Source organism: Pan paniscus, chromosome 6, assembly GCF_029289425.2.
Source record: "Pan paniscus chromosome 6, NHGRI_mPanPan1-v2.0_pri, whole genome shotgun sequence".
NCBI classification, from domain to species: Eukaryota; Metazoa; Chordata; class Mammalia; order Primates; family Hominidae; genus Pan; species Pan paniscus.
The window spans coordinates 79430243-79455471 of NC_073255.2; the positions used below are offsets into that span (position 1 = coordinate 79430243).

A 25229-nucleotide genomic window follows, 5' to 3' on the forward strand; every position below is an offset into this window, starting at 1 on the left:
AAAATTTCTAATCTTGCAAATGTCCCAGCTGGAGGTATGGGAGTCAACGTCTCCTGTGAGTTGAGTCTATGCATGCAATTCACAATCTCAACAGTGGACAGGATCCATACATAAGAGCCTCAACTCCACCTGCACACAGTGTCTTAGTAGGGCAGAGACACCCTAGCAGGAATGCTGAAGTTTTGTCCAAGAGCTGAGGCAGGAGAATTGCTTGAACCTGGGAGGTGGAGGTTGCAGTGAGCAGAGATGGTGAGACTGCACTTCATCCTGGGCAACAGAGTGAATCTCCCAGGTTTGAGACTGAGAACCTCAAGAGTGGGCTGTATGCATGTGTTGAGGGTGCAAATCTTAATTGTTGGCTAGGTGTACCTATGGGAGTCACAATTTCACATGTGCACTGGCCTGTTACAACATCTTTGTACCACCCAAGGTCTTTGTAAAATATGCATGAGCATCCTAATAGTCTGTGACCTCTCTACGTGTAGAATACTCAAGAGCATACCTGTTGTAATAAGCCTAACTACAATTAAAATCTCTCTTATTGGCTGGGTCCATGTATGACAGTTATCATCATGCCTGTGAGCTGGGCCTAGGTATATGTCAATCCCATCAGTGGGCAGGAACCAGGTAGGTGAGTCACGTTACCTTGGTTCTGTGCCAGGGATATGTCACAATACCCACTGTAAGCAGAATGCAGGCAGGCATGTGGGTGCTTGGCCCCGTGATATGTTTTAGTCTTTTCTGTAGACAAGGCCCAGGCAGAAAGGGAAAGTCATATTATTTGGGTGCTGGGCCCAGTGATTTTCACAATCCCCTTTGTAATCAGGGCCCAGGCAGGAGAGAAGAGTCATATCGCCTAGATAATGGGCCTGGTGATATGTCACAATCTTCACTTGGGGCAGGGCTAAAAGGGGAGAGTCACATTACCCATGTGATGGGCTCAGAAATATGTTTCACTGCTGCCTGTAGACAGGTCCTAGGGAACAGAAGTAAGTCACATTCCTAAATGTTTAATCCAGAGGTATGTCACAATACCCCTTAAGGGCAGGGCCCAAGAAATAGAGTCATAGGCCGGGTGTGCTGGTTCACCCCTGTAATCCTGGCACTTTGGGATGCTGAGGCAGGCAGATCACCTGAGGTCAGGAGTTTAAGACCAGCTGGCCAATATGGTAAAAACCCCGTGTCTACTAAAAATACAAAAATTAGCTGGGAGTGGTGGTATGCACCTGTAATCCCAGGTACTTGGGAGGCTGAGGCAGGAGAATCACTTGAATCCGGGAGGAGGTTGTGGTGAGCCAAGATCGCCCCACTGCCCCACTCCAGCTTGAGTGACAAAGTCAGACTCTGTCTCAAAACAAATAAACAAAAAAGAAAGAAAGAAAGAAAGAAAGAAAGAAAGAAAGAAAGAAATAGAGTCATAGACCAGCTTGGGCAACAAAGGGAGACCTCGTCGTTAAGAAAAATTTAAAAATTAAGCTGGGCATGGAGGCATGCTCTTGTAGTCCTAGCTATTGGGAGGCTGAGGTGGGAGGATTGCTTGAGTCTGGGAGGTTGAGGCTGCAGTGAGTCGAGATGGCGCCACTGCACTCCAGCCTGGATGACAGAGTGAGACTCTGTCTCAAGAAAAACAAAACAAAAAACAAAAAACCTTTTTCCTCTCAGTTAGGATCTGGTTTCCATCCTCCTAGTCACCCTTTCAGGTCTTTGCTTCCGTGTAACCTGCTTGGGGCAGTGCTCCTCCCCCAACCTCGGTGTTCTGTGATACTACGTACTTCCATTCATTCCATCCATAACAGGGGAAGGTGGAATAAGGAAACCACCTTCACCTTCATTCCCAATTGCAAGACAAATGCTTGGGAGTAGGGTGGTCTTGATTTAAGGATTTAATCTGGTAGATCCTTACAGGCAGTGACAGCAAAGCCTTAGCCAAATCATCAGAAGTGCAAAAGGTCTACTCTGGAGATGGGGAAAATGGAATCCGTGTACATAAGAAAAAGGAGACACAGGGCTGGCTTGTGAGAAACAAGAAGTAAGCCACCGAGAGACGGGACACTGGAAAAGAGAGAAGAAAGAGAGTCAAGAAGGATGAAGGAGCTCTGAGAAGTGAGATGCTCGGTGCTACTGGGAAGAGGATAGAGGGGTGTCTCAAACCCTCATTAGAATCAACTGCTGCTCCCACCAACACCACAGCGACTGGGTGTTTGTTTCAAGAATAGAACAGGGCTGAGTTCCAGATCCGGGCTGTCGTGAGACCTAACAAGGACCCTTCATGGGAACAGCAAGAAGGTTCACTGACTGACCCAATTCAGAGGAAGGAGGAACCTGACCTTCAAAATCACTATGACCATCAGAATGCCTTAGGAGATCAAAGAAATACTGGAGTGGGTGTGAGACCTTTAACAAATGTGTGCACTCAAACAGTGCAAAGGCAAACCTCCTGGTGGGTAATCAGAATTCAGACCCCACCTCTAGAGAGCTTTCTCTGCCAGCAGCAGAGGAGGAAGTCAGAGATTCAAAGTAGGCTGGAGATGCGATGCACTTTTGCTGACTTTGAAGATGGAGGGAGCAAATTGAGTAAAATGTGGGGGGACATCTACTTACAGAGAGCGGGTCCTAGCTAGCAGCGAGCAAGGGAACAAGGATCCCAGTCCTACAACCATGAGGAATTGGAAATTGGCAACAACCAGAATGGGTTTAGAAATGGGTTCTTCCCAGCACCTCTAGATGAGAGCCCAGCCTGGTTGATATACTGACTTCAGCGTTGTGAAAACCAAAGCATAGAGCCCAACGGAGTCTTCTGGACCCTGAACCATAAGTTCTACAGGACTATGAGCTAGCAAATGGGTGTGTTCTAAGCCACTACATTTGTGGGGACTTGTTATGGAGCAATAGAAGACTAATATACCTCTCATGTCCTGCCCGGTGGTGACCTCAGCAGCACTTTCTAGGTCTAGGGGACTCATGTAATATACTTTTTTTTAAAGACAGAGTCTCACTCTGTCACCCAGGCTGGAGTGCTATGGCACAATCTCAGCTCACTGAAACCTCTACCTCCAGGGTTCAAGCGATTCTTGTGCCTCAGCCTTTCGAGTAGCTGGGACTACAGGCATGTGCCACCATGCCTGGCTGATTTTTGTATTTTTTCTAGAGACAGGGTTTCGCCATGTTGGCCAGGCTGGTCTTGAACTCCTGACCTCAGGTGATACACCTGCTTCAGCCTCCCGAAGTGCTGGGATTACAGGTGTAAGCCACTGAGCCCGGCCATATCAACTTTTTAAATTATAATTTAATAAAATGAGAAATCAATAGCCAAAGAAAAATTTTAAAACTCACAAATATGTGGATAGTAAACAACATGTTCCTGAACAACCCATGGGTCAAAGAGAAAAACCAAAGGGAAATCAGAAAGTATATTGACAAAAAAAGAAAATAGAAACAACATACAATAACTTCTGAGATACAAAAAAAAAAAAGACAAACCCACAAAACAGTTCTAAAACAGAAATTTATAGTGCTATATTAAGAAAAAGGAAAAGATGTCAAATAAAAAACATAACTTTAATCCACAAAACACTTGAAAAAGAACAACTAAATAATCCCAGCATTAGCATAACAAAAAAAAATAGGCCGGGCTAGGTGGCTCATGCCTGTAATCCCAGCACTTTGAAAGGCCGAGGTGGGTGGATCACCTAAGGTCAGGAGATCAAGACCAGGTTGCCCAAAATGGCGAAACCCTGTCTTTACTAAAACTATAAAAATTAGCCAGGCACGGTGGCACAAGCCTGTAATTCCAGCTACTCGGGAGACTGAGGCAGAAGCATCGCTGGAACCCAAGAGGCAGAGGTTGCCATGAGCCGAGATCATGCCACTGCACTCTAGCCTGGGCGACAAGAGCGAAACCCCGTCAAGAAAGAAAGAAAGAAAGAAGAAAGAAAGAAAGAGACAGAGAGAGAGAGAAAGGAAGGAAAGAAGAAAAAGGAATAAAAATTAGAGCAGAGATAGATTTCATAGATACTTAAAAGACACAAAAAAGAAAAGAAGCAGAGAAAGAATTTACAAATAAAATGTATCTAAATAAAAAAAATTTCTTTTTTTAAAAAAGAAAAGGCCGGGCGTGGTGCCTCACGCCTGTAATCCCAACACTGTGGGAGGCCAAGGTGGGTGGATCATGAGGTCAGGAGTTCAAGACCAGCCTGACCAACATGGTGAAACCCTGTCTCTACTAAAAATACAAAAATTAGCCTGGTGTGGTGGCTCACACCTGTAATCCCAGCTACTCAGGAGGCTGAGGCAGGAGAATTGCTTGAACTCAGTAGGCAGAAGTTGCAGTGAGCTGAGATTGAGCCATCGCACTCCAGCCTGGGCAACAGGATGAGACTCTGTCAAAAAAAAGGAGTAAATTCTTTTTTTTATTTTTAAGTTGAATGATTGTCTTATTTTTATTTTGTATTTACGCTTACAATAAGCAGGCCGAAAAAATTTATCCTGAATTCATCGTCATTTGATTTCCAGTAGGGTTTGTATTTAGGCACCAGAGGTGTGGTTTTGAGTTTGTAAAAGAGCGTTTGTGGGGAAAAAAAAAAAAAGGCGAATAAGAGAACCTGATATAAAAAGTCTATGGGGGCAGGGCTCAGTGCCTCACTCCTGTAATCCCAGCACTTTGTGGAGGCTGAGGTGGGTGGATCACCTAAGGTCAGGAGTTTGAGACCAGCCTGGCCAAAATGGCGAAACCCCATCTCTTAAAAATACAAAAATTAGCTAGGTGTAGTGCACGCACTTGTACTTCCGGCTGCTTGGGAGGCTGAAGCAGAAGCATCACTGAAACTCAGGAGGCAGAGGTTGCCGTGAGCCGAGATCCTGTCATTGCACTCCAGCCTGGGCGACAAGAGTGAAACTCGAAAGGAAAGGAAAGGAGAAGGAAAGAAAAAGAAAGAAAGAAAGAGAAAGAAGGAAAAAAGGAGAGAAAGAAACAAAAGAAAGAAAGAAAAGAAGAAAGAAGAAAGAGAAAGAAAGAAAAAAAGTAAGAGAAAAAGAAAAAAGAAAGAAAGAGAGAAAGAAAGAAAGAAAGAAAGAAGAAAGAAAGAAAGAAAGAAACCTATGGGTAGGGAACAGTACACAGTTGGTGAAAAGACTGGTTAGGGCTACAGAGACTGGTCCAGGCAAGATAGCTCTGACTTATAAATGTGTGCATGCAGGCAGATGGGAGGGATGGATGACCCAGAATCCTAGGCTAGTGGAGAAAACGGGTCACTGGTGCAGATTCAAGATCTGGCCATAAAAAGAAACCATGAGTCCTCTGGGCACTTGCGTAGCCTATAGGTGGAAAACTCTAGCAACAGAAGTAATTTCAGCACAATTTCTGAAGGTGAAGCCTTGTCATGGGAGGACTGTAGCTACATCACTGCCCAGGGTGCATGGGTGTGAGTGTGCAGGAATCACTTTCTAGCAGCCAGGTGGGGAGAGGAGTCCGCCCTCAGAACTGCTTTCCTTTGAGTTCTCAGTTCCCCCTGAACCCGGATGAGACATGGAATCACAGGACAATTCACAGCGCAACAGCTTGTGTGCTGAAGAATAGAGTCTCCATTCCCCAAAAGACTCACAGTCTCCCTCCAGCCAAGGCTCCAGTGATGTCTTTCTTTTTAGACCAAACACACGGCATTTGCTGACACCAGCCAACTATTCAACACCAACTGGGTGTTCAACAACTCAATTCTGACAGAATCAAGAGTCATCATGGACCCAACCACATCAGGACTCAGTTCCTCAATACAGTCCCCAATGCACACACCAGTGACAGGCACCAGGGGCCCATCTATGCCTATAAGCAGCTATCTATAAATTATGGGCTTTTTAAAACTTCTCCCTGAAGTTTAATAATTTGATAAAACTACTCATAAATTTGATAGAACTTTACCAGGTTATTATAAATAATATAATTCAGAAAATGCCAATTGGAAAAAAATGTATAGGGCACAGAAAAGTGGGAGAGAAAGACGGGGTGGACTGGCCCAGGCAGAAAGGGAGAGTCATATCGCCTAGGTGATTGGCTCAGAAATATGTCACAATACCCCGGGAGGGCAAAGCCCAGGCAGGAAAGTCACATTATCTAGGCGCTCAATCTAAGTATATTTCACAATCTAAACTGTAGGTGAGGCCTAGGCAAAAGAGAAAAATCAGTCAGATACTGAGTGAAGGTATACGTCACAATCACGTCTGTGAAAAGGTCCAGAGATAAAATTTACAATCTCTTACATGCCCAACTTCAGGATCAGAGTCAATATCTCCTGTGAGTTGCACCCAAAATGCATATTGTGGCACCTCCTCTGTTTTTTCCAAGGAGTTCCAGGCTGTTAGAGCTTGAATATCTGCAATTAATTAAGTTGACTTTTGGGCCAGACACGGTGGCTCAAGTCTGTAATCCCAGCACTTTGGCAGTCTGAGGCGGGCAGATCATGAGGTCAGGAGTTCCAAGACAGCCTGACCAATATGGTGAAACTTGGTCTCTACTAAAAATGCAAAAATTAGCCAGGTGTGGTGATGGGCATGTGCAATGTCAGCTACTTGGGAGGCTGAGGCAGGAAAATTGCTTGATCCCGGTAGGTGGAGGTTGCAGTGAGCCAAGATTGTGCCACTGCACTCCAGCCTGAGTGACAGAGCGAGACTCCATCTCACAAAATAATAATGGTAATAATAATTAAGCTGACTTTTAACTGTGATGCTCTTTTTAAAAAAATTATTTAATTCTCTAATTACTTGACTTTAGCCATGCCAAACTGCCAATATTTCTGACTTTTGAACTTTACTAACATAACCTCCCAGGTGAAATCAATAAGTTATATTTTTGTTTGTTTGTTTCGTGACGGATTCTCTCTCTGTCGCCCAGGCTGGAGTGCAGTGGCCAAATGCAGCTCACCGCAACCTCAGCCTCCTGAAACCCATAAGCTTTAACTACGGTTATGAACCTAACCACAAGTGTACAAAGTATTTTCAAAAAGATGGCAAGCAGTTTTTACAAAATCTAGAATCTTCAAAGTAGCTCAGAGAAAGGACAATTCAGGATGGTTCATGGAGGGAAAGCAAATCCACAAATATTCACACAGATATCAAATCACAAATGACTCATTTCCTAAGCCAGAAATTGAACCCTGAACTCAGGCTGCCACTGTGAGACAGCAAAGCCCAGCTACTGAGCTACAGCACTGAGCAGTCTCCATTGGGGTCTCCCAGAAGAAGCCTCCAGCAGCCAATTTTGAGCTTGCAAAGGTTGTTTACTGCTCAAGATCACTTTTATGGATAACTATAACACAAATTTCAAAATTTCTATATGCTGGATGGTAGAAACCAAGAGAAAATACTGCCACATGGCTACAAGGTCAAGCTCTCAAGAACATAAAACAAGAGGGAAACTTCATCCATTTTGTTGTTGTTTGTTTCAGGGACTTCTTCTTTCTTTGTTTTTTAGCTTTTTGAGATGGAGTCTTGCTCTGTCTCCCAGGCTGGAGTGCAGTGGTGCCATCTCGGCTTACTGCAACCTCTGCTTCCCAAGTTCAAGCAGTTCTCCCTGCCCCAGCCTCCTGAGTAGCTGGGACTACAGGCACCCACCACCACCCTGGCTAATTTTTGTATTTTTAGTAGAGACAAGGTTTTGCCATGTTGGCCAGGCTGGTCTTGAACCCCCCCGCTCAGGTGATCCACCTGCCTCGGCCTCCCAAGGTTCTAGGATTACAAGCATGAGTCACCATGCCCAGCCTGTTTCAGGGACTTCTGATCAGAAGTTTCAACATATGATCTTTGGGGAAGATGGTGGCCCAGAGTAACAGAAAAGATAGGAAAGGGAGAGAGAGAAAGAGAGAGAGAGAGAGAGAGAGAGAGAGAGAAAGCATTGCTTATGGTAAGGCAGGAAAGTTGAGGAGATCAGGAAAACTAGAGAAAGACCCATGCATTGAATCAAAAGTTTAGGTGATCTCTTGTTGGTTGTGAAAGAATCTTTTTTGGCAGTCCCATCTGCTCTCAAGTTTCCCACTTTAGGGAGGAAAAAGCTCCCCTTGTTCCATGATCCTGTACTCATCTAATTCTGTCAGCCACAGTCATCAGCAAAAAATGCAAGGCAGATTAATCCAAAGACAGGGCCAGGCATGGTGGCTCATGCCTGTAATTCCAGTACCTCGGGAGGCCGAGGTGGTGGATCAGCTGAGGTCAGGAGTTTGAGGCCAGCCTGGCCAACATGGTGAAACATTGTCTCTACTAAGAGTACAAAAATTATCTGGGTGTGGTGGTGGGTGCCTGTAATCCCAGGTACTCAGGAGGCTGAGGCAGGAGAATCGCTTGAACCTGGGAGGCAGAGGTTGCAGTGAGCCAAGATCTCACGATTACACTCCAGCCTGGGCAACAAGAGCGAGACTCCGTCTCAAAACAAACAAACAAACACAAAGACAATAGTGGTTAAAGTTCCATAATGCCAAATCTAATCTTAGCTGAGAGGGACTTTACGGAGAGGGGCCTCTCACCCCCTAAATCTTAGGAAAGACTAACTTTTCTAAGTTGCACTTCAAACACGAGTTTCGTCAAGTGTTCTTGCCTTTTATTAAAAGGGACCTTTTATCTTATCTGTCTTAGGAGACACTCTAACTCCCCTAAATTGGGCTATTAACCCAATCCCATTCTTTACCCAGGTGTGCCACCACTTACAAAAAGTTAGCCAATTGGCGATTCAGTCTATTTCCTTTGGGTTGGGCGTTTCCTTAGCATCATCCTTTTGTGATTCACTGAAAAGAAGATTGCAGAAATGGTCCCAATCCAGAACCGAAGAGTGGGTTCTTGGATCTCGTACAAGAAAGAATGCAGAGCTGGGGGTGGTGGCTCATGGCTGTAACCCCAGCACTTTGGAGGCAAAGGCTGGCAGATCACTTGAGGTCAGGAGTTTGAGATCAATCTGGCCAACATGGTGAAACCCCATCTCTACTAAAAATACAAAAATTAGCTGGTCATGGTGGTGTGCACCTGTAATCCCGGCTCCTCCAGAAGCTGAGGCAGGAGAATCTCTTGAACCCGGGAGGCAGAGGTTGCAGTGAGCCGAGATGGTGCCACTGCACTCCAGCCTGGGTGACTGAGCAGGACTCTGTCAAAAGAAAGAAAGAAAAGAAAGAAAAAGAAAGAGAAAGAAAGGAAGGAAGGAGGGAAGGAAGGAAGGAAGGGAGGGATTTTGGGCGAGTCTGCAGTGCAAAGCAAAAGCAAATTTATTAGGAAAGTAAAGGAATAAAAGAATAGCTACTCCTTAGACACAGCAGCAGTGTTGGCTGCTCAACTAAAAATACTTACAGTTATTTCTTGATTATATGCTAAACAAGGGGTGGATTGTTCATGAGTTTTGCAAGAAAGGGATGGGCAATTCCCAGAACTGTGTTTATCTTCTTTTTAGACCATGTAAGGTCACTTTCTGATGTTGCCATGGCATTCGTTAACTGTCATGGCGCTGGTGGGAATGTCTTTCACATGCTAATGCATTGTAATTAGCGTGCAATGATTCCTGAGGACAATCAGAGGTCACTTTCATTCCCACCTTGGTTTTGGTGGATTTTTCTGGCTTCTCTACTGCAAACTGTTTTATCAGCAAGGTCTTTGTGAACTGCATCTTGTGCCAATCTCCTATTTATCCTCTGACTTAGAATGCCTGACCTCATGGAAATGCAGTTCTGTAGGTCTCAGCCCCATTTCACCCAGCACCTATTCCAGATGCAGTTGCTCTGGTTCAAACGCCTCTGACATGGCCACAGAGTGCTGGAATGTGGCTGGTCTGAACTGCAATATGCTAGAAAGGTAAAATACAAGGTTACATTAAAATATTTAGCTTTAAAAATGTATATGCCTTATTAACCCTTACATACTAATCACATATTAAAATAATATTTTGGATATATTGGACTGATTAAATTGTTACAATCAATTTCACTTGTTATTCCACCTGTTTCTTTCTTATTTTGAGACAGAGTCGCTCTGTCACCAGGCTATATTGCGGTGGCACGATCTCGGCTCACTGCAACCTCTGCCTCCTGGGTTCAGGCGATTCTCCTGCCTCAGCCTCCCAAATAGCTGATTACAAGTGTCTGTCACCATGCTTGGCTAATTTTTGTATTTTTAGTAGAGATGAGGTTTTGCCATGTTAGCTAGACTGATCTCAAACTCCTGACTTCAGGTGGTCGACCACCTCGGCCGCTGAAAGTGCAGGGATTACAACCGTGAGCCACTGCGCCTGGCCCTACCATGTTTTTTTTTTTTTTTTTACTTTTTAACATTTGGCTACTAGCACATTCAAAATTTACATGTGGCTCATATTTTACTGCAGAGGATTGTCTCCTTTTTGAAATCTCAGGCTGCCTGCATGTATTAGTCCATTTTCACACTGCTATAAACAAATACCTCAGACTGCGTAATTTTTTTTAAGAGGTTTAATTGAATCATAATTCTACATGGCTGAGGAATCCTCAGGAAACCTACAATCATGACCATGACAGAAGGTGAAGGGAAAGCAAGGCAATATCTTACTTGGTGGAAAAAGAGAACCGGGGATGGGGAACATGCCACATTTTAAAATATCTTGAGAGCTCCCTTACTATCACAAGAACAGCATGAGGATAATCCCCCCTAATAATCCAATCACCTCCCACCTGGTCTCTGCCCGGACATGTGGCAAATACAATTTTTTTTTTTTTTTGAGACCGAGTCTGGCTCTTTCGCCCAGGCTGCAGTGCAGTGGCACGATCTCGGCTCACTGCAAACTCCACCTCCCGGGTTCAAGCGATTTTTCTGCCTCAGCCTCCTGAGTAGCTGGGACTACAGACGCCCGCCACCACCCTGGCTAAGTTCTGTATTTTTAGTACAGACAGGGTTTCACCGTATTGGCCAGGCTGGTCTCCAACTCCTGACCTCATTATCCACCCGCCTCACCCTCCCAAAGTGCTGGGATTACAGGCCTGAGCCCCCACGCCTGGCCATGAATTACAATTTGAGATGAGATTTGGGTGGAGCCACAGAGCCAAACCATATCACTGCAAAGGACCCGCAGCAAGGAAGGTCATAACATCTGAAATTTTAAAATAATTATCATTATGTTTTTTCAGTTTATGAATAACTATATTATATACCATTTATAAATGCATATGACGTTATACACAAGGTTAAATGCAAATGTCCTCTAAGGTTGGCCTGGCTCAGATCAGGGAAGAAGGCTTGGCTGTAAAGGCTGCAGCCTAGCCTGTTATTTTTGCTTTGTTTAGCCCAGTGTCTGATCACATTTTTCGTCACTCAGGGCGTGAAGGGTGGGTCCTGAAACCTTATCCAATCAGGGGCCATATATTAGAAACTGTACAATCAGGCGTGCAGCTGGAGAGAACAGGACGCCTCCGTAATTTTCCGGGTCCTTTGTGTTTCTCTGCGTCCAGAGCTCCAGTTCTTCTCTTCACTGCTCTGCGTCCTCTGTTCCTAGAGGCCAAGCCACTGTGGCCTTGTGTTCTGCAGGTATCCGCAGATTTATGGCTAAAAGACGGGGATCCCCTGGAAGCCGAGAAATGGTGAGTGCTGGGTCTGTCACGGTGAGAGAGGGGTGAGGGCTGGTTGGAACCGGCTGAAAGTGGCTGTAGCAGGACCCAAACTTCCTCGCAGTCAGCTCCGGAGCCTGAGGACCCAAATCCTCCTTGGCCCAGGTGGGCTGTTAGTCCCCTCGAGCCATAATATGGTGCCTGGGCCAGCGGCTAGGACCCTAGGAATTCTTTTTCCTTTGCAGTGGCTTTGCCCTGGACTGGAGCCCTCTCTGGGCAGCTCTGCACTCCCAGCGCCTCATCTCACCCAGATTGTACAGGGATGGGAAAGTCATCAGGGGAGAATCCCGACTCAGGGTGTGGGATTCATAAGTGGAAAGATCTGTGGTCCCTGGGGTCCCTAGTTCCTCATTTTTCCTTTTAGAAATGTATGGGAGTCACTGTAAAAATATTAGACAATTTGATCAAAATGTGATTAAGGAATCATAGAGTGCCCAGCTATGGTTTGTGGGTTGTGGTCCATGGGAGAGACTTGAAGAAGTCTGTTATAAGTTGCATGATGAAGCAAACCAAATTCAGTAACTGCTTTGGTAAAGTTATGTAGTTTCCTTATTTGTAAGATCCAGGTGAAAATTTCTTGGCTATGTCATCACAGATTAATTAGCAGTCTGTGGTTGACTAGGCCTGAATTTTTTTCTTCAATATAGTAATTTCCAAGAAATGCAATATTTTTTTGAGAGGGAGTCTTGCTCTGTTGTCCTTACTGGAGTGCAATGGCACTATCTTGGCTCACTGCAACTTCTGCCTCCCAGGTTCAAGCAGTTCTCACGCCTCAGGCTCCCAAGTAGCTGGGATTATGGGTGCCCGCCACCGTGCCTGGCTAATTTTTGTATTTTTAGTAGAGATGGGGTTTCACCATGTTGGCCAGGCTGGTCTCGAACTCCTGACCTGAAATGATCTGCCCTTCTCGGCCTACCAAAGTGCTGGGATTACAGGCATGAGCCACCGCCCCTGGCCATAAGAGATACATTTGAGTTAGATTTTTTTTTTTAAGTGAGAGCTGAGAAAAATCAATCCACCTTAGTCTAATTGCCTGCTGTTTAAATATTTTTATACTCTACAGGAAACTGGCTTTCCCTTGGTTTTTTTTTTTTTTTTTTTTTTTTTTGAGACAGTCTTGCTCTGTTGCTCAGGCTGCAGTGCAGTGGTGTGATCTCAGCTCACTGCAACCTCCACCTCCTGGGTTGAAGTGATTTTCCTGCCTCAGCCTCTTGAGTAGCTGGGATTAAAGGCACCCACCACCACGCCCGGCTAATTTTTGTATTTTTAGTAAAGATAGAGTTTTGCCATGTTGGACAGGCTGGTCTCAAACTCCTGGCCTCGAGTGATCTGGCCGCCTTTGCCTCTTAAAGTGCTCTGATTACAGGAATAAGCTATTGCAGGCCGCCTGCATTTTTCAACTGTGTCTTTTTTTTTCTTTTTTTTCTTTTTTTTGAGACGGAGCCCCATTCCGTCACCCAGGCTGGAGTGCAGTGGCTCAATCTCGCCTCATTACAACCTCTGCCTCCCTGGTTCAAGTGATTCTCCTGCCTCAGCCTCCCGAATAACTGGGATTACAGGCCTGCACCACCACACCCAGCTAATTTTTGTATTTTTAGTAGAGATGGGGTTTCGCCATGTTGGCCAGGCTGGTCTCGAATGCCTGACCTCAGATGATCCGCCTGCTTGGCCTCCCAAGTGCTGGGATTACAGGCGTGAGCCACCACGCCAGGCCTCAACCGTGTCTTAAACAAGGTCTTAAGTCAGTTTCCCTGTTCCCACAGACTAACTGCCTTGCAGTAAAATATTAAATTTCCAGTTCCATCTGACATTCCCAAATGCCAACTTTTCTTTCTAACTCACATTATTACCTATTTGTCCTTTCTTATATGTTTCAGACACAGTACTTACACTAATTTTTTTTGAAAGTCATTGGATGACACTTAAAGAGTGCCATTCAATGCTTTGTTAAAAAAAAATTTCCCATTTATAAATATTTCACATAAGAAGAAAGCAGAGGTCAGGCGCAGTGGCTCACAACTATAATCCTAACACTTTGGAAGACCAAGGTGCAGATCACTTGAGGTCAGGAGTTAGAAACCAGCCTGGCCAACATGATGAAACCCCATCTCTACTAAAAATACAAAAAAATTAGCCAGGTGTGGTGGTGGGCGCCTCTAATCCCAGCTACTCAGGAGGCTGAGACAAGAAAATCACTTGAATCCAGGAAATGGAGGTTCCAGTGAGCCAAGATCATGCCACTGCACTCCAGCCTTGACAACAGAGTGAGACCATATCTCAAAAAAAAAGAAAAGAAGAGAAAAGGCAGAGAGTAATCCTCTGACACTGTATTGTAAAAAAATCTATGTGCCTCTTCTTTTGTCTTGTTCAAGCTCAGACGTCTTATCATAATGCGTGGGTTGAGTTTTTTTGGGGGAAACCCTACAGGGTAATGTTTCTTCAGCCACACTTTAGGTTTTTCCTGGTTCTGGGTCTTAGTACTGCTTTGGGATAAACCAAGATACCCACCGTGGCCATGTCTGCCACAGTGTCTAGTGAATATCAACCCACCTTGGCCATGTCTGCTGGAGTGTCTAGTGAATATCATCTCCTGAGTTATTTTCTTTTAGAGAACAGCACACGATATGAAGTGTAGCCTTTCAAGAGAAGAGAGCAAACGAATGCCTTGGGGCTGTGAGCAATCTCCTAGTATACTTTTCCTATAAAAAGCTAATCCCTTGCGACATTAGAATTGTCTTTACCCAACTCAGCTTCCATTTCATGGAGACACATTGCTAGTCAGCCAATCATATGCTGGTATTGAGGGAAAAACACAGAAGTAATTTCTGCCCTCTGGATTCTGTCAGATTTGTGAAGGAAAAAAACTATTTCTAAAGACAAGAAAAACTGACCCCAATAAGATGGTGCAAGAATCTCAAAGTAATTGCACCTGGGGAACTCACCAAGGCACGGTGCAGTGTCTCCTGGAATGGTTGTCATTGAGCATTTCAGTGAGCAGGATGCGCGTGGGAGACTCTCAAATGATTAGATAGCTTGACTTGACACATGAGTCAGACGTGTCTGTGTTCCAGTCAGCACTGCCACTCCCTGGGTTGGTCACCTTGAAAAGATATTTTCACTTCTTTCAACTTATGTTAGTTAACTGTAAATTGCATTTTATCAGTAGAGCTCAATATGTAACAAAATATTTACAAAGGTCGTGAAAGAGATGAGTTTCAGAAAAAAAATTCAGTCATGTATTCTGTTTGTTAAAAATTTGCATTTACCCTTTTGTTTTTCAGAGTGAGCATAGAAGTTTTCTCAGGTGTGTTATTTTTTGGCTGTGTGATTTCACACAGTATTCTAAGGCTTAGCTTTGTGAATATTACCAAGGGAAATAATATGAAAAATGTCTCTTCCATTATGGCTGTTGGAAATGAATACATTTGCACAAGAAAATGTGGTAGATAACTGGGGAATTACATAGATTCATCAAAACATCAGTGTCTCTTTTTGCAAAATTAATGTGACAGTAAATACTTCTGTTCTACATCCTGTTATCTTATTTTTATTTTTATTTTTGAGACGGAGTCTCACTCTGTTGCCCAGGCTGGAATGCAGTGGCATGATCTTGGCTCACTGCAACCTCCGAAAACTGGGTTCAAGTGATTCTCTTGCCTCAGCCTCCCAGGTAGCTGGGATTACAGGCACCTGCCACCATGCCCGGCTAATTTCTGTATTTTCAGTAAGGACGGGGTTTTGCCATGTTGGCCAGGCTGGTCTCGAACTCCTGACCTCAGGTGATCCAGCCACCTGGGCCTCTCCAAATGCTGGGATTACAGGCAAGAGCCACTGCTCCTGGCCCTGTTATCTTGATTTCTGAATTTTATGCTAAACTTTATGAGATGGGACTGCGCACCTTCTAGGAATTTGGTCATAGTACTAATTACAGAATGTCCTGTTATGGAAATAAGAAAATGATATGTGTATTGTCTGAAAGAGATAGATACTTTTGCTTTTCTCATTGAGCTATAAAATATAAGCACCTTAACATTTTTCCCTTTGTATAAACACTGTGTTTCAGTAATTTTTCTGAATTTATCTAACACTTAGTTTCAAAAACTAAGTGAACATCTCTGACTTGGAAATTAAAGCCTGAGCCCTGTAACTCCAAGCTAAGGGCAATATTGAGTCTGCAAAAGGAGGTTAATGAAGGCCTAGTCAGTTCTTTCTAGGGAGCCTCTCCAGCAGATGTCCCAGCCTGCTCACACCAGCAATGGAAGAAGCCTTTATACTGAGATGAGCAACAGAGCCCAGGAAAGCTGGGGACCCACAGACAGATGCAGTTAGAATTAGAATAGATGGGAATTGGAAAGACCTTACTGAAAATAAAGGTGTTGCTGTTTTGGGGAAGTTTCTAGACTTTGTAAAATAAAACAAAATCAGATTTAGGTAATAAGTTCTGAATCCCAACAACAGAAAAAAGTACCAGGTATAAGATTTTTAAGGATATCAATGTTTAGGCAGACAAGGACTTTCTTTCATAGAGAATAGCAAACAAATTTAGAAAGAAGGTGGAGTAAGTAAGAATGGTATGATATAAGGGGGCAAAATTAGATTCTAGATCAGAGAATGTTTTACCCTGAAGACAGCATGTTTTTAAGGAAAGACAGAAAATGGGGTTGTATGTTGGCTTAGACTGAAAGTAGCTCAAAGGTCAGAAGCCCTGGGAAAAAAGAAAAATGTAAGCAAAGTTGATTAAGAAGTATTTTGTTTTGACCACTGAAGAAAAGTATTTAGCAGATTCTTTCATAAGAAAAGTAGAAATTTGCAGAGTTTATGTCTGGCTATGTGATAAGTGAGAAAATACAACACCTTCTAAGTCATAATGGGGAGAATGTTTCTTTCTATTAAGCTGTTGCTGAAGACCACAAAGGATGGAGAATTTTATTTTGTTTTATTTTATTTTATTATTACTTTTTTTTTTTTGAGACAAAGTCTTGCTCTGTCACCCAGGCTGGAATGCAGTGGCGCGATCTCAGCTCACTGCAACCTCCATCTTTCAGGTTCAAACAATACTCCTGCCTTAGCCTCCCAAGTAGCTAGGATTACAGGCCCACCATGTCTAATTTTTTGTATTTTTAGTAGAGATGGGTTTTCTCCATGTTGGCCAGGTTGGTCTCAAACTCCTGACCTCAGGTGATCCACCTGCCTCAGCCTCCCAAAGTGCTAGAATTACAGGCATGAGCCATCATGCCAGGCTGGAGAATTTTACTAATCACAGCTATTTACCAAGATTATCCAAATGCCCCATCTTCCCCTTATTTTTTTTTTTGTCTTATACATCTTTTCCATTTCACTGTTTCTTGGTTGCATGTTTTATAGTAAACTGGCTAACATAAGTACAGGATTTTGCAGAATTCTGTGAGTATCTCTATCAAATTATTGAACTTGAGGGAGATTATGGGAGTCCCCAGTTTACAGACAGTAGCTGAGAAGCATAGATGAGTCCCTGGGATTTGTGACAGGCATATGCAGTAAGGGCAATATGATGAGACTGAGCTCTGAATTATGGTCTGTGCTGACTCCAGGTGGTATCAGGATGGAAATGTTAGACAATAAGTTGGTGTTAAAAAATTGCTTGTTGCCAACCTGGCCAACATGGTGAAACCCCATCTCTACCAAAAATACAGAAATTAGCCGAGCGTGGTGACAGGTGCCTGTAATCCCAGCTACTCAGGAGGCTGAGGCAGGAGAATCACTTGAACTCAGGAGGTGGAGGTTGCAGTGAGCTGAGATCATGCCACTGCACTCCAGCCTGGGCAACAGAGAGAGACTCCATCTGAAAAAAAGAAAAAAGAAAAAAAATTGCTTCCTAGTTAGCAAACTCCACAGATTTGGTGTCAGAAAAGAGATATTACAGAGGCCTGGCCTGGAGGGGGACTCTGGGTGTCTGGTAAGGTGAGGCTCTGTTCTCCTGCACACAGGCTGTCACACTGCACATTGTCCTGTGATTCTAGGTCTCCTCTCAGGGTGATAGGGGACTAAAAACTTAGAGAAAAGGAATTCTGATAACAGACCTCCTTCTTTCACCGCTACCACCACATGATTCTCACACATTCACAGACCCACTAGACATTGATGCGTCCACACCCCTCCCAGGACTAGGTATCACCCTCAAGTATTCCACCACAGCGCTTTTGCTTTTAGTGCTTCTTGCCAAAATCCCATTAATGTGCCTACAAGTTTCCTGGCATATCCCCAACCCCAGACACTGAATCTGCAGTAGCAACCTGTTTCCTCCACCAATGTAGGGATCTGTACCACTTGATCATAGTCTAATCTGCCTGCATGGACACAGGACTAAATCAGAGTATAGCCCCACTTGGATCTCTGTCTGTAGTACAAACCAGTCCTATCACTTACCTTGCACTCTTTCCCACCCATGAATTTTTTTATTTTTTTTTGAGACGGAGTCTTGCTCTGTCACCCAGGCTGGGGTACAGTGGCATGATCTCGGCTCACTGCAACCTCCGCCTCCCGGGTTCAAGAGACTCTCCCGCCTCAGCCTCCTGAGTAGCTGGAATTATAGGTGCGTGCCACCACACCCAGCTAAATTTTGTATTTTTAGTAGAGACAGGGTTTCACCATGTTGGCCAGGCTTGTCTTGAACTCCTAGCCTCAGGTGATCTGCCTGCCTCAACCTCCCAAAGGGTTGGGATTACAGGTGTGAGCCACCGCGCCTGGCAGAATTTTTTTTCTTTTACCTTTTATTTTAGATTCAAGAGTACATATGCAAGTTTGTTATATAGGTAAAATCATATCATGAAGTTTTTGTGTGCAGATTATTGTATCACTCAGGTACTAAGCATAGTACCCAATAGATTTTTTTTCTGATTTTCTTCATCCTCTGACCCTCCACGCTGAACTGGGCTTCAGTGTCTGTTCTCTTATTTGTGTCCACGTGTTCTCATTATTTTGCTCCCGTTTATAAGTGACAACATACAGTATTTGATTTTCTGTTCCTGCACTAGTTTTCTAAAAATGACGGTCTCCTCCTCCATTCATGTTGCTGCAAAGGACATGATGTTTTCCTTTCTTATAGCTGCATCATATTTCATGGTGTGTACATCCACATTTTCTTTATCCAATCTACCATTGAAGACATACAGGTTTATGTCTTGTTTTTCATATCGTAAATAGTGCTGTAATAAACATGTGTGTGCATGTGTCTTTATGGTAGAATAACTTACATTCATTGGTTCATATTCCCAATTGTGGGATTGCTGGGTCAAATGGTAATTCTATTTTCAGGTTATTGAAAAATTGCCAAACTGTTTTTCTCAATGGTTAAACAAATTTATACGCTCACCAGCAGCATATAAGCATTCCATTTCTCCACAACCTCACAAGCATCTGTTGTTTTTGGACTTTTTAGTCTGAGTGTGTTTATTTGAATTATTTTTTTCTTCATTAATCTAGTATTTTATCTATCTTATTAATTTTTTCATAGAATCAACTTCTGGTTTCGTTGAACTTTTTTTTTTTTTTTTTTTTTTTTGAGACAGAGTTTCACTCTTTCGCCCAGGCTGGAGTGCAGTGGCATGATCTCAGCTCACTGCAAACTCCGCCTTCTGGTTTCAAGCAATTCTCCTGTCTCAGCCTCCTGAGTAGGTGGGATTGCAGGCACCCGCCACCATGCCCAGCTAATATTTGTATTTCTAGTAGAGACAGGATTTCACCATGTTAGCCAGGCTGGTCTTGAACTCCTGACATCATGATCCGCCCGTCTTGGCCTCCCAAAGTGCTGGGATTATAGTCGTGAGCCACTGTGCCTGGCCTGTTAAACTTTTTATGGTTATTTATGTCTCACCTTCTTAATTTCAGCTATGATTTTGGTTATTTGAAGTTAGTTTGAAGTTATTTGAAGAAGTTGGTTATTTGAAGTTAGTTTGCTCTTACTTTTGGAATTCTTGTAATTATAATATTAGGTTTGTAAATTGAGATCTTTCTAACTCTTTGGTGTGGATGTGTAGTGTTATACACTTTGTTCTTAACACTCCCTTAGCTGTGACCCAGAGCTTCTGGTATGTTGTATTTCAGCTCTAATTAGTTTCAAAACTGTTTTTATTTCTGCCTTAATTTCATTATTTACAAAATAGCCATTTGGAAGTTGATTATTCAATTTTTATGTGATTGTATCATTTCGGATGTTTTTTGTATTGATTTATTGTTCTATATATTTTCTTTTAAAAATTAATGATAGAGAAACATAAGAATAAATAAAAATGCTGTGCTCTTAATCCAAATGCTAAAAATTATTCAACACTTAGTAGCAACTCCCAGAGTACTATGAAAATTAAATCACATTATGTGTTATTCCCAGCACGGTATTCTGTGACATGCTCCTGAGCACATAGTACCTGCTTAATAAACATTTTATTAGTACATGTGTACACATTTCCCAAGTGCAGACCTACTCAGACATTGCTGCCTTCTGTTTTCTCTGTAAACTTAAAAAAGCTAACAAAAAATATAATATTTCAGGGTGGAGATTGGTTGTCTTTATTTGTACCAGAAGTATTTATATTGTGACAAATGTAGTGGGTGTAAGGGACTCTTTGCTGTGCCTGCTTTCTCTCGCTAATGCTAATAATGTGTCTGGGAAAGCACAATCAGCATTTACAGGGGACTTGTTGAAAAAGCCCATTCCTGAACCCTTTTGGGTCCTGCGGAATCACTTTGCATAAAACAGGGCCAAGATTACCAAGTGATTTATAAACTTGAGGGGTTCAAGTTACATTCAGGAGAGTTTAGTTCAACCTTTGCATCAAAGGAAGGCTGCACTGCCTGCCCTGTTTCAGTTTGGTAGGAAGAGGTCAGTGCGGTTCGTGCTGCCATTACTGTAAAGAAAATTGCTGGAGTCTGATAGGGGAGGGCAGGGAAAAAGAAACTTATATTTTAGTGGTTATGGAGAAGCTCGTTGTTCTCTGCTCTTAAATCTTTTTAGTTATACCCAACAAAAATGGGTGAATGTTTTCTGCAAGTCTCGGTCTTTCTGCCTTGGGTGTGTGTGGTGGTAGCAGGTGAATAGGTTGTGCTTTAAAGGCATATTCTCAAGATGCAGGTTTGATATGTCCAGAGCATCTTATCTGAAAATACATTTCAGAGAAAGAAGAGGAAAAGAAAAAAATCACTTTTTCTTGGTGAGCATGTCTCAGATCAAGAGTAGTGTGCGGGCCGGGCGTGGTGGCTTACGCATATAATCCCAACACTTAGGGAGGCTGAGGCAGGTGGATCAAAAGGTCAGGAGTTCGAGACCAGCCTGACCAACATGGTGGAAGTCCGTCTCTATTAAAAATACAAAAATCAGCCGGGCGTGGTGGCACACACCTGTAATCTGAGCTACTGAGGAGGCTGAGGCAGGATAATTGCTTGAACCTAGGAGGTGGAGGTTACAGTGAGCCAAGATTGCACCACTGCACTCCAGCCTGCTCGACAGAGCAAGATGGTCTCAAAAAAAAAAAAAAAAAATTCAGTGTGCACTCTGCCTTTGGAATGCCATGTGTTCGGAACATGCATATGTTTACTTCTCTGCTTGTGCTGTTTATACCTAGTGAGTTTGTTTCAATTATTTTTTGCTATTTTTATGATAGTCCAGGGGTTCTGAAAAAAAATTTTTTCTATATAGCATAGTCTTCTTTTTTTGTTGTTTTTGTTTTGTTTTGTTTTGTTTGTTTTGAGACCGAGTTTTCACTCTTGTCCCCCAGGCTGGAGTGAAATGGCACAATCTCAGCCCACTGCAACCTCCGCCTTGTGGGTTCAAGCGATTCTCCTGCCTCAGCCTCTCTAGTATCTGGGATTACAGGTGCCTGCCACCACACCCAGCTAATTTTTGTATTTTTAGTAGAGACAGGGTTTTACCATGTTGGCCAGGCTGGTCTCGAACTCCTGACATCAAGTGATCCCCGCCTTGGCCCCACAAAGTGCTGGGATTACAGGCGTGAGCTACCGTGCCTGGCCATACCATAGCCTTCTAGATATTTTCTTCATCTTGGATTTTTGTATGCCATGCAGAATTCTCACCACAAATTTATGACCTGCAGTATTTAAAATGTTCCCATTGTAGCTGTTGAACATGAGAAGGTGTGGATACTCAAGATTTTTACTGGGGAAACAGTTGTCTTTGGATATTAATGAAAAGTGAAACATGTCTTATTGAAGTTTCATCTGTGTGCTCTATTAGTTCCATGCAGAACAGGATTTAGAAAATGCTAACATAAACAGGATGGTACTTATTACCCAGAAAGTTCTGAAAAAACCTATTAAGAGATACTTGCTCTCTAGGGTGCTAAAGAAAGGCTACTTAATGTTACTATTAAAAATTACAGAACAGGGAAGTTATCTGTATCTTCAACTTTGCATAAAACTGGTGTTTCTTTATAATTAAATTTAGGCCAGGTGCGGGGGCTCATGCTAGTAATCCCAGCACTTTGGGAGGCCGAGGTGGGTGGATCACCTGAGGTTAGGAGTTCAAGACAAGCCTGGCCAACGTGGAGAAACCCCATCTCTACTAAAAATACAAAAATTTGCCACGCATGGTGGCTCACGCCTGTAGTCCCAGCTACTTGGGAAGCTGAGGCAGGAGAATCGCTTGAACCCAGGAGGCGTAGGTTTCAGTGAGCCAAGATCATGCCACTGCACTCCACCCTGGGCAACAGAGTGAGACTTGGTCTCCAAAAGGAAAAAAAAAAAGAAAAAAGAAAAGAAAAAAATAGACATGTCCATATTGATGCCCTTAATTTAATAATTTATCATCCAGAAAAGTATCATGTCTACAGTGGTATTGTGGAGAGTTAGAGAATACTTCAGTGTTAAAAATTATCATTGAATAATTTTAGTCACTCTTATAAGTGAGAAACACTTCTTTTTACTCTCTAACTTGAGTCAAATAAAAATCTCTGCCTACGGCCACATGGTAAGTGTTTGTGTGTTCATGAGTGTTTTTTTGTTGTTGTTATTGTTTTTCAGGGACTGTTGACATTCAGAGATGTAGTCATAGAATTCTCTCTGGAGGAGTGGCAATGCCTGGATCACGCTCAGCAGAATTTATATAGAGATGTGATGTTAGAGAACTATAGAAACCTGGTCTCCCTGGGTGAGGATAACTTCAATACACAATTCCTAATATATTTCTTTTCTCTCTTTTCTAAAATGTTTTTTGGTAATTTCTGCTTTGCATGAGTGAATTTTAGCTCTCTGATTTGAAGAAAATCTTGGGGATTCATTGGTTTAGAACAAATTCTTCAAGATGTTTTATCTTGACCTGAACTTTTCCCTTTCCTGAGCTTATGTATCTTTCACTCTAGGTTAGTGGCAATTCCAAAAATGTCATGGCATAAAATATCGTTGCCCACACCTGAGAATTCAGTTGCTGCCACCAATTTTTGATTCAGTAGTACTGAGTAGTGAAATTAAGGACCTACAAATTTAAAATATTTTCTAAATAGTTAAAAAGTTCTGTTATGAATCAATATTAATTTTCTAGAATTTTCTATTATATCCTCTTTACTAAGCATAATACTAGTTTGGTAATTAAAGAATTCAGCAAGATTTATGTTACTTTTTTTTCTTAATAAAACAGGTATTGCTGTCTCTAAGCCAGACTTGATCACCTGTCTGGAGCAAAATAAAGACCCTTGGAATATAAAGAGAAATGAGATGGTAACCAAACACCCAGGTAAGTGAGAGTGGATGAAGCGGATGACACAGATGAGAGGTGCAAAAGTCAAGGAGGAAGCCAGTCCTTAAAATGTGATTTGGGGAGATGTGCTTCCATGGAAAGAGTTTCTGAGAAGCCCGAGTCATTTTTTTTCTTTTGCTCTCAGATAGAGATACCTTCTGCCCCATGCTTTTAAATTCTCTAAGGATTCTACTTTCGCTTCAGTAATCTTTCTTCAAGTTCACAGTGTGAGCCAAAGTTTTCTTTATGGCTTATCAGAGACTGACTGGTTTGCCATTGTTTTGGGGGCATGCTAATATCTGCATATTTTTGAGAAACTCTATGTTAAACCATTAAAAAATTTTTTTTGCATCATGTCTAAAATGTGTGAGAATAGTAGTTTCTGTTTCATTGGTGGTTGTCCGTTTTTCTGCACATGCCATTCTGTTGTCATTACTATAGACTTGAAATATAGTTTAAGGTTTTTTTACAACTTTTTTATTTTTTAATTTTTATCCATGTATTTATTTATTTAGAGGTTGGGTTATGAGACTTGCTGTGGGGGGATATACAAGCAGGATACCTCTTATGTCTTCATTTTACTGTGTTGCATATTTTAGATATAGATTTATAAATAGAATTGCTGTATTGTATAATTTCATTTTTAATTATTCAAAGAACATTCATATTTTTTATGATAGCTGCATCTTTTTTCTCATCAACAACTTACATAGATTTCAATTTCTTTACATCAACATAGTTGGTGTTTTTGAAAAAATTTATATTGGCCATTCTAATTGATGTAAAGTAATTTTGTTTTGTATTGTGATTTTGTTTCGCATTTTTCTATAAATTATTAATTTTGTGCAACCTTTCAAATAGTTCTTCCCATTTGTATATCTTTTTTATTAAAATTTAGTTTAATCATTTGTCCATTTCTTTCTTTCTTTTTTTTTTTTTTTTTTGAGACTGAGTTTCACTCTTGTTGCCTAGGCTGCAGTGCAATGGCAATTTTGGCTCAGGGCAACCTCTGCCTCCTGGGTTCAAATGATTCTCCTGCCTCAGCCTCCTGAGTAACTGGGATTATAGGAATGTGCCACCATGCCTGGCTAATCTTGTATTTTTAGTAGAGATGGGGTTTCGCCATGTTGGTCAGGTTGGTCTCAAACTCCTGACCTCAGGTGATCTGCCCACCTCGGCCTGCCAAAGTTCTGGGATTACAAGAATGAGCCACCGCGCCTGGCTCGCTTGACCATTTCTAAATCAAGTAATTCAGTTATTGTTGTCTACTTCTAGGAGTTGTTTATAAATTCTCAATATTAAGTTTTATCACATGTGATTTTCAAATATTGTCACCCATTTCTTGGGTGGCACTGTCACTCTATTAAATGTGTTACTTGATTACAGAAATTTTGAAGTTTAGCCCAGTTAAATTTTCCTGTTCTTCTCTTTGTTGCTCATGCATTTGATGGCATGTCTAAGAAAATGGTGCCAAGACCAATGTCATGTCTTTCCACTATATTTTTTTTCTAAGAATTTCATTAGTTTTTTTCCAAAGTATTTTGTTTAAAATATTTTTTGTATATGATGCAATTAAAGCATCCAAGTTTATTTTTTCAATGTAGATATCCAGTTTTCAACATTGTCTGTTGAAGGGATTGTATTTTCTCCATTGTCTGCTCATGGCAACCTTGAGGCAGATTATTTGCTTATACACAGAAGAGTTCATTGCTGGGCCCCCTATTTTGCTCTATCATGTCTTTATTTGTCTTTGTGTGGATACCACATAGTCATTGTTATTGCTGCTTTTTATTATGTTTTAAAATTAAGAAGTATATTGCCTCTGTTTTTCATGTGTGTTTCTCTAGATATAGTTCAAAATAAAATTTAAAAATTTTAAACAATATTTCAGGAATAAATATACTTTTGGAATT

At 42.2% G+C, this 25229-nt stretch overlaps 1 protein-coding gene across 2 annotated transcripts in view; it reads left to right on the forward strand.

Moving 5' to 3' along the window:
• Positions 1-25229, forward strand: part of ZNF679 (zinc finger protein 679) — a 33709-nt gene that overhangs the window by 3091 nt on the left and 5389 nt on the right. Inside the window, exons 2-4 of one of the 2 annotated variants that reach the window (XM_057302696.1) lie at positions 11439-11567; positions 22605-22731; positions 23218-23313. In XM_057302696.1, the coding sequence (XP_057158679.1) occupies positions 11529-11567; positions 22605-22731; positions 23218-23313 (262 nt within the window). In that variant the 5' untranslated portion in view covers positions 11439-11528. Of the gene's footprint in view, positions 1-11347; positions 11568-22604; positions 22732-23217; positions 23314-25229 lie in introns of those variants that run through there. The other variant, XM_008967730.2, reaches the window with a different exon arrangement.